Genomic DNA, 10,309 nt, shown 5'->3' with positions numbered 1-10,309 from the left:
TAGCAAAGTTACAGTCAGCAAACAAGTGATTCCTAGTTTCAATTTCCATGTTGCAGAAGACACATAATCCATCAGTTGGTACTCCCATCCGAGAGAGTCTAGCTCGAGTTGGAAGCCTATCAAATATGGACATCCAAGTAATCACACTGGCTTTAGGGATATGGAGGGGAAACCAAACCGCTTTGTGCCATGGCACCTTATTATGCTTTTCTCTAATTTCTTCCCATATTTTCTTTGTCTTCGAAACACTTGCATTGAGAATGGGAAGAGCCTCAGTCCTGAGCTTTATCAGTTTGTTTATACACCAGCTGTTAGAAGGATTTTCACTCAAGTCATTAAAATCTTTGTTCTTGATCACATAAAGTTTAATCCAAGCAACCCAAAGTGAACCTTCTCCAGCAAGAATGTTTCGTATTAGTTGAATCATACATGCCTTGTTCCAAATTTTGATACTTTTAAAACCGATGCCACCTTCAGATTTGGGATTACATATAAAATTCCAGCTGATTCGTGCTCCAACAGCAGCTTGGTCAGAACCCTTCCACAGAAACCTTGCACAGAGCTGGTCAATTCTTTTAATAACAGATTGGGGCAGCATGAATTGTCTGCACCAGTAGTTGGAGACATTAAAAAGAACTGATTTTATTAATTCAAATATACCAACATAGCTGAGCAATTTTCCAGACCAGAGATGCAACTTAGATTTGATACTGTCAATAAGAGGATGACAATCTTGAATTTTCAGTTTCCGAGTTACTAAGGGAACCCCTAGATACCTTACAGGCAGAAAACCTTGTTTAAACCCCGAGATACATTTTATAGCCTCAAGACTTATTTGGGAAATACCAGCAGCAAACAGTTCTATCTTATTAACATTGAGCTTAAGACCAGACATGTAATAGAAATGCTGAAGAACAGTAAGAATGCCAACAACATAGTCAAGGTTCCCTTTACAAAATATTAAAAGGTCATCTGCAAATGATAAATGAGTAAGTCTATTTTTTTTTTTTGCATTTTGGATGATAACCAAAGATTCATCTGGCAGCAGCAATGTTCAGGATCTCTGAGAGGATATTCATGGCAAGAACAAATAAAATAGGAGAAAGAGGGTCTCCTTGCCTTACCCCCCTTTGGCCTTTGAAGTATCCTATCAAGCTACCATTTAAGGAAATAGAATATCTAGCTTCCTTGTAGCAAGCTTCAATCCAGTTGGTGAAAATGTTTGGCAGACCAATAGCAATTAGAATAGCTGAAATAAAGTCCCAGTGAAGACAATCAAAGGCTTTTTGAAGGTCAACTTTAAGAGCACACCTTGGTGAAATGTTCTTCCTTCCATAGCCCTTTACAAGTTCTTGAGCTAGGAGAGTATTATCAATTATAGTTCTTCCTCTTACAAAAGCAGTCTGGTTAAGGGAAATAATGTCAGGCAGCAGCTTAGTCATCCTTTTTACAATGATTTTAGTGATAATTTTGTACACTACAGAGCAGCAAGATGTTGGTCTGAAATCCTTGACTTTGCTAGGATTTTGGATCTTTGGGATCAAGGCAATAATTATTGAATTGAAGGCAGGCAGAAAAGAGGTTTCCTTGAAGAAAAATTTGATAGCATTGATAACATCTTCTCCAGTAATGTTCTAAGTTTTCTTGAAGAAGAGAGGAGTGAACCCATCCAGACCAGGAGATTTGTTATTTCCTTGGTTGAATATTGCTTCTTTAATCTCTTCAGAAGTGACAATTGTAGTAAGCTCTGTGTCTGTTTTATAGGGCAGATTGACTTGAAGCAGATTTTTCAAGAAGAAGAGATCAATTTTTTGAACACAAAGATCAACAGTACCAAGCTGACCTTTGAAGAAATCCAAAATTTCAGAGGCTAAATCATCAAAAGATTCCAGTTTTTGGCCTTGTTCATTAATAAGAACTCTGATAGTCTCTCTTTTATGTTTGTTAGCAATAGCAGAATGGAAGAACTTGGTGTACCTATCACCCTCTTTTATCCAATTGACTTTAGCTTTCTGTTTTAGAAATAAATGTTCAGCTTCTTCAAGAGTAATCAACTCCTTTTGAACATTCAGTTCACTTTCAATAGGATTGATGCCTTTAAGAGTAGATAATTGTATATTTTCAAGCTCAGCTTTCTTTAGTTTAACTCTAACAGAGATATTGCTGTAAAAATCCTTGTTTAAGGACTGTAAACAAGGTTTCAATCGTTTGAGTTTTTGAAAGAGCCTCTGCATAGGGTTACCTTGAGAAGGTTGTTGTCAGGAATTTTGAACTTCAGAAAGGAAATTTTGATGATTTGGCCAGAAGTTAAAAAATTTAAAAGGTTTAGGGTGGTTGGCTTGGATCTCTTTACTTAACCAGGCAAGTGCCATACAATGATCAGAAGGACCAGGAGCAGTGAATTCAACAAAAGACTTTTGGAAAGAATAAGACCATAGAGGATTAATAAGCACTCTGTCAAGTTTCCTTGCAAGATAATTCTCTTTTTGTTTGTTACTCCAAGTAAACGTAGGGCCAAAATAAGGATGATCACAGAGTTGAAGATCAAATATAACATCATGAAAATCTTTCATATCAGAAGAAAAGAAAGGCCCTAGAAGATCAAAATCTGAACTTTCCTTAGGGTCAAGATAAGTGTTAAAGTATCCTCCTAGAATCCAATGGAAAGAGCCAAAAGAGAGATCAAGATCTCTTAGAGTTTGCCAGAGAAGTCTCCTAGAAAGGCCATCATTAGTCCCATATATTGTTGTGATGATAAAAGGCTCATTATTGGAAATGCATTTAACAGTGATGCTTTGAGAATTAGAGTGGCAGAATGAGATGTCAATATTTTTCTTCCATAAAACCCAGATTCTTCCATTAGTAGCAGAGTCATAGTTGGTAATAACACTCTAATCCCCAAATTTAGAGTAAAGGATAGTAGAAGATTTATCAGTCTTAACCCGAGTCTCCAACAAACAAAGAATGTCAATATTGTAGAGTTTGGCTCTGTTAAGAACTTTAGACTATTTTTTAGGGTTATTTAACCCTCTTATATTCCAAAAGCAAATGATCATTGAGAAGGAGAGATGGGGTCACCCCCTTGTTTACTATCTATAGAACTTTGTGCTTTAACAATGCGCTCTTTCTTTTTTAATTTAAGCTCCTTAAGCAGATTTGCAACCCCTGAGGCAGTAGGCCTAGGTTTTCTACCTTGGACTTCAACAGAAGGAGAGTTTTCATCAACAATGTTTAGAATTTTGAAACGGTTAACCGATCCTTTTAGAGGAACCTTAGTTTTAGCTTTGAGAGGCCTACCTCTACCTCTTTTAAGGTTAGGATCTACTACAATATCCTTTGCTGAGATTTGAACAGTTGAAGGTTCCCCTCTAACAGATTCTACAGATTTAGTAGAAAGATGAGGCAAAACAGAAGATTCTCCACCAGATTAAGTACTTTGTTCATTCTTAGAAGAGAAAGTTGTTTGAAATGGAGTATGAATCTTAACAGGAAGCTCAGAATCTAAATCCTTAAGATCAGACTTGTTATTTGGGGAATTAATGGAATTCTGTGAAAGGTCAAGCTTTTCCAAAGAGTCTGAATTAGGTTCCTGTAAGATTTCAATTCCTTCCGAGGAGTTAGATTCTTTATTTGGCAAGACAGATTTTTGTTTCCAAACTTTAGTGAAGGAAGAAGCTGAAGAAGTTTCATTAGAGCAGTTTTTATCAGTGTGACCAAAGGATTTACACCTTCTACAACATCTAGGATACCAGGGAATTTCAACATAAATGGTAGTTGTCTGACCATTAGCCATGACTACTTCAACTGTTTTTGGGATTTCCTCCTTAGCACCTACCTCAATGCAAACTTTAGCAAATTCTATCCTAGTCTTTGAAGCAGTTACAGAGTCCATGGAAATAGGGTTACCTAGAGCACTAGCAATGTAGCTTAGTCCTTCCCTAGTAAACAATTCCAGAGGAACATTGTATAGATGAATCCATAAAGGCAGGCGAGACAAATCAAAGTTAAGCCTTTGAATATTAGGCTCCCATTTTCTGAGAATTAATGGCCTATTGAGAATATGCCATGGTCCGTTTTCAAGGACTCAATCCCTAGCAGAATCAGAGCTGAAAGAAAATATATATAAATTATTCCCAGCAATACTGACCTGAACGGAAGCACCCATTGAAGCCTGATTCCAGAGATTATCAATAACTTTTTTCAGAGAAAGGAAATTTGGTGCTGACCCGAGGAACTTCCCAACAAGAGCGGACTTCCATTCTGCTGTTCTTGCCTCAAAAACCTCAGGAGGAGGTTGCACAATTGGAACCCTATCATTCGATTTTAGGGGAAAATAAAAAAGCTCCTGATTAGCTTGACTCCCAAATAATTTACGCCAATCCATTGATATAATCGAGTGAAGATATTAGAGAAGACCATTAGATTTTCAATCGAAAGAAGAACATACAATAATTCCGACGAATCGACGGGAGACTCAGGTTCCATTAGCCCTGCTAACGTTTGCATTGAGGAAACAACTGAACATTGTCCTATATGACACGTGGCAATTATTCATCCACATGAAATCCTCGCTATCAATAACCAGGATGACTGTTACCTCAGGTTTAAGCATATTTTTCAAAAATTCCAAAAATAACTATTTCAGAGGCTGGCAACAAATCACCTCATGGTTTCCAGAACCGGACCGGTTAGCGAACCGGTCATGCTATCGGTTCATTGGTTCAACCGGTCGAATCGGTCTGACCGGTCGGAAGAACCGGACGGAAGAACCGGACGACGTCATAATTATTTAAAAAATTAAATAAAAATACCAAAAATATTTAATAAAAAATAATTTTGTATATCACAAGTCATATTCAAAGCAAGTCATAACATATATGAGTTAAAAACCATAAAATCAAGTGAAACAAAATGATTCAAATTAACTACAACATAATATTTAAGATAAAACATATTAAATAATAAATATAATTATATAACTATAATTAAAAAATAAATTTTAGGCTAAAAAATCATAACAAAATGATATTGTTTGGTTTAATTTTTTTTAAAAAACAATCTCACATGGCTAAGAAACATAGAAGAACATCTCAAAAGTCTAAAGAGTAAAAATATGAGAACAAAACAATCCACATGGCTAAGAAACATATAAGAGCATCCCAACTAACTTCTATAAATAATAGAAGTAATTTGACATTCAAAATCATAGAGCCTTTTGGTGAGCATAGAGTGAACTATTATTTCACTTCAATCAAGCTCGAATTTTAGGCTTCAATCGACATTCTAAATTTTTTTTGAGTTCAAGCCTTTTCGAGTTCAAGTTTCAATATTATATTTCGAGTTCGAGTTGAACTTGATAATTTTTAGTTTGTGAGTTTGAGTCGAGTTGAGCTTACTTTTAAAGTTTGAGTCGAGCTCAACAATACTCGAGTTCGACTTGGCTCGTTTAATAAACGACGTCGTTTGGTTTAAATTTAAAAAAAAAACAAAATTGGCGGTTTTTTTCCGATTTTTCTCGGTTTTTTTCGGTTTTCAATCGGTCCGGTTCGAACGGTTTAACGGTTCCGGCCGGTTCACTAATAACGATTCAACCGGTTTAATTTGAACCGGATTAGGCAACAATTTTCTGTTGAAACGGCCGATCCGGTCCAGTTTTCAAAACAATGAATCACCTCCCAAATATTGCACACTCGACCCCATAGTTTTCAACCGGTAACTGACTAATCCCAGTCACCATGAGCCACTCCAAATATAAGTACGGCCTAAAGCTGATGAGTGAAAAGAACCACAGCCAATACTTCACTCAAAACCAGAACAGCTTGCGTTGATCATGCAGATCAGAAACATAGCCGTGGGCAGGCCGGAGGAGGCAACTCATCCGGATGCTCTTAAGGCAGCTTTGGCAGAGTTCATATCAACCTTAATCTTCGTTTTCTCTGGATCCGGCTCAGGGATGGCATTTAACAAGCTGACCGACGGTGGAGTAACAACTCCGGCTAGTTTAGTAGCCGCCTCTATAGCTCACGCCTTCGCCCTTTCGTCGCTGTCTCCGTCGGCGCCAACATCTCCGGTGGCCACGTCAACCCTGCCGTCACCTTCGGTGCTTTCTTCGGCGGGAACATCACTCTTTTACGTGGAATCCTTTCTGGATCGCCCAACTCCTTGGATCAACTGTAGCATGTCTATAACTTAAGTTCTCCACCAGCGGCATGGTAACTTTAACGTAACCCAATTTGATTTAGTTCACAATTAGCTGCACTATAATTAGGGATTTAATTCCCAACTTCCATGGCGTACGGGCTTTCGGACTGTCATCGGGAGTGGGAGTGTTAAACTCGCAGGTTTTGGAGATCGTGATGACATTCGGATTGGTGTACACAGTGTACGCCACAGCGGTTGATCCAAAGAAAGGAAACGTGGGAGTGATCGCACCGTTGGCAATCGGTTTAATCGTGGGGGCCAATATTTTGGCAGGTGGGGCCTTCGATGGAGCCTCGATGAACCCAGCCGTTTCATTTGGACCGGCCTTTGTTAACTGGTCCTGGGAAAACCATTGGATCTACTGGGCCGGACCTCTTATTGGTGTTGCCTCGCTGGCCTCATCTATGAGTTCTTCTTCATTATCCACACCTACGAGCAGCTCCCCAGCTATTAATAACGAATTTCCCTTCTTCTTTTTTCTCTTGTTGTGTTTAATTTTTCCGTTGATAATGTTTTCTCATCCTCTATCAATGATCATCATGCATGACAGCAGATGTTTTCACGTGGAACAAGGCAAACAAAGGTTCATTTATATGCTTTAGATTCAACAATATGGAAACTTGATGAAATGTTAATGTTTTAATCTAAAGCTAAGATATGAATAAAATTATAAATATAATAAATGCATAATGTAAAAAAAAACCCCAGCGTTTATAAAAATGGTCATATTGGCCCATATTCTTTTTTTCTAGCATTTTGGTTCCCAATGTTTCACTTTAAGGTAAAAAAACTCCTCATATAGATAAAAATCATTAGTTAATATACGATCAACGCTTCAAATAAGAACCTTTTTTAACCTAAAATGAAACATCAAGGGCTAAAATTCCCTAGGAAAAAAATGTTGTAAAATGAAACGTTGTAAAATGTTCCACAAAATATGATAGGGGGCAAAATAACCATTTTGGTAAACGTTGTGGGTTAATTTTGGCATTATGCCTATAATAATTATATATTTGATGAGATTAATGTAAAAGTTTTTCTATATTCAAATTGTTATCAAGCATTTAAGGAGTGAGCAATTAAAACAAGATCACCAAATAACCAAAATAGATAATATGTCAATTAGGGATCAAATTGTAAATATTTAAAAGTTTAGGACATTTTTAGTGGACAAGGACCTATTCTACAAATTGAAATTAACATACAACAAGCATGTCGTTCATGTAACTAAACCTCGTTTCAAATTGAAACAAACAATTGTAAGACATTTTTAGTGGAGAAGAGCCTCTTTGCAAAACAATGAAAGTTTTGGAGCAGAATTGAAAATTCCAAAATATATTCAACGGTATCAATACTTTGGGAGGTATTGGTACAATTTTCGGCTTTGATGTTTCAAAAGTTTTAAAAAAAATGTATATATCAATATTACGCAAAAGATATCAATACTTTAATTCAAGATATGATATCATTTCTAAAATGAGCTTTGAATTTTAAGAAATAAGATATGCTTTGGATTTTAAGAAATAAGATATTTAAATTGGTGGTATCGATATCCTAAGAAGATATCAATACTCTATTATCTTGGTTGCAAAAACAAACATGATTCTAAGATTTATACTCAACCATTGCATACATCATGGAGTGTTAAAAATTAGAATTTTAAAAGTTGCACGGTCATAGTGTGAAACCTTTGAGAGTTTGGGGACCCAAACTGTAAATTAACCTTTTTTGTTATATATAATTTAAAACATTCATGATTAAGAGGTGTTCGCGGTCGATTAATTGTATCATTTAACTTAAATAGTTTGATTAACTGTTATAATGATTATTGAATCTTGTTAATCATGAATCTCGCTAATCATAACCTAACCGTTAAAAAACATTAATCACCAGCAATTACTGAATTTTTTTCACATGTTCGCTCTTTTGACTACAGTGAAACTATTCTCTAATACATATTATATTAAATAAAAAAAATACATAAATAAAGAGATGTTAAACACAAACTCCATACATATTTTTTTAAAAAATGAATTATTATATCACACAGTAATTTGTGTATCTACCAACTACACATTTTGTATTAATTTAACGTTCCAACACAAGTAATCATTAAGTTAATATTTGTTCATCATTTATTATTTTTACATACAATGTCAAGATTGAGAAAATATATATAAAGGATATTTATTTTATTTCGGTACAAATAATTTGGTAATTACATAAATATCTGGATTGATAGCGACAATTCTATTACCATTATATGTTGAACGATAAGTCGGGCACAATTTTGAGTGCTGTAAGAAAAGGGGGGAAAAGAGTGTTAAAATATTACAGTAAAGGTGGGGTATATTATAATGTATATGTGACATGGAAAATTTGAAATGGTATAATATATTCTTTTTCAAAGATATGGGACCTAAACCTGCAAATAATGATAAAAAAGAGACAAAGTTATCTTTCATTGGTCCCTCATGTAGGATATTTCTATAAACAAGTCGTAAAGGTGACTCTAATTTATTAAATTATTTCAAGAAGCACAATTTCATGTCCCTTCCATGTTTCTTTAAAAGCGTGTAATTCACTATTTATAAATTTTTTGAATTATTTGTTGTCTAATTTGAATGTTATAATAAAATGTATAAATTATGAATTCAATTTACGATAATAATTGTAAATTATGATTTAGTTTACGATGATAATTATAAATCTTTTTTATAATTTTTGACATTTTTCTTTTTAATAAGACTAACACCTTCTATTTAAAAATATATAACGATATGTTCTTTATTTTTAGTAAAATTGATAATTATTTTTTAACTATTTTGATAAAATATTACTAAAGTTTATATTAACGTCACTTATTATAATATTAAAAATTACATAAATATAATATAGGATAAACTATATAGTTAGTACCTAAACTATTTGTTTTGTTCTATTTTGGTATCTAACCTTTATTTTTTTACAAAGTCATACCTAACTTTTAATTTAGGTTTCATTTTGGTACCCTCTATTTAAAAGACGTGTCATCATAAGATAATGTCACACCATCATTGATTTTTTTTAAATATCATATCATAATTTTGTTAATTTTTCAATGATATAATATTAAATTAAAACATAAACTAAACGTTATGTATAAGTTTTTTTAAAATAAAGTTTAAATACCATAACGAAATATTTAACTATTTGTCCTTGGGTTTGTGGTTTTAGGTCAAGCTGATTGGTGCTTTACATGTTGAGGAGAGGAATACATATGAAAACAGTTTCTTTACCAGCAAATGATATTCAAAGACACAATTTCGTTATCTATGATTTGATAGAATTCGGTGCTTTGCCAACTTTGCATGCAAACATTGTTAAGTCGTCAAGCTTCTTCCCATTTTTTTTAACTTTTATATGTCCCACGTTAACAAATAATTATAATTACGTGTATCTAAATTTTGAAAGTATAAATATCACATTGAAAATATAAAAGTATGGGATAGCAAATTAGATAATTTATCAAATTACATGTACTAAAAGTGATATTATCTATAAGTTGAGAAGCAATTAATTTTTTTTATTATCAAGCACTTTAGTCTTTATATATTTAATTTAAAAGTAAAGATGAAATTTCGTATAACAATATCCTGAATGTTAAAATGTTAAAATAAATTGTTCCTCGAGTTTAATTATTAGTATTGTAATTGGTAAAATATATAAGGAAATGTAAGATTCAACATGTTTTTTTATTAGCATGAGATGATTATAAGATAGTATATGTTGAAAAAGTCTCAACCATTTGACAATGATAACTCAAACACCCATGTAGATGTCGTGCTCGAACATGAAACCTATAAGGATAAATATATTCTCTTTAACCACTGAGTTTGGACATATTTAAATGTACAATGTCTTTCGACTTATCGATAAAAATAAATTTAGATAATAAATAGATTTTATATTGATTTATTAAAAAATTGTTCAGCTTTTTTACATCACTTTAAAACACAACAAATTAACACTTTTAACAAGCTAATTTATTATTGTGTTAGAATTCTAATTATATTACTTTAAAATTAAATTGTGTACTTTTATTATAGGGAGACTAATCTAGTGTCAT

General features: G+C 33.6%; 1 protein-coding gene and 1 pseudogene across 1 annotated transcript; one reads left to right on the top strand and one right to left on the bottom strand.

Annotated features, from left to right (window-relative positions):
• Nucleotides 1–1,034: 1,034 nt before the first annotated feature.
• LOC120207483 (secreted RxLR effector protein 78-like) lies at nt 1,035–1,442 on the bottom strand. Its single transcript, XM_039206939.1, has one exon. It carries the CDS (start codon nt 1,440–1,442, stop codon nt 1,035–1,037), a length of 408 nt encoding a protein of 135 aa, XP_039062870.1.
• Nucleotides 1,443–5,803: 4,361 nt separating this feature from the next.
• LOC120207489 lies at nt 5,804–6,433 on the top strand (annotated as a pseudogene).
• The last annotated feature ends 3,876 nt before the right edge of the window (nt 6,434–10,309 follow it).

Source organism: Hibiscus syriacus, unplaced genomic scaffold (assembly GCF_006381635.1).
Source record: "Hibiscus syriacus cultivar Baekdansim isolate YM2019G1 unplaced genomic scaffold, ASM638163v2 tig00014862_pilon, whole genome shotgun sequence".
Lineage (NCBI taxonomy): Eukaryota > Viridiplantae > Streptophyta > Magnoliopsida > Malvales > Malvaceae > Hibiscus > Hibiscus syriacus.
Note: the sequence above shows the minus strand (reverse complement) of the source record. Positions and strands in the feature narration are given on the sequence as shown.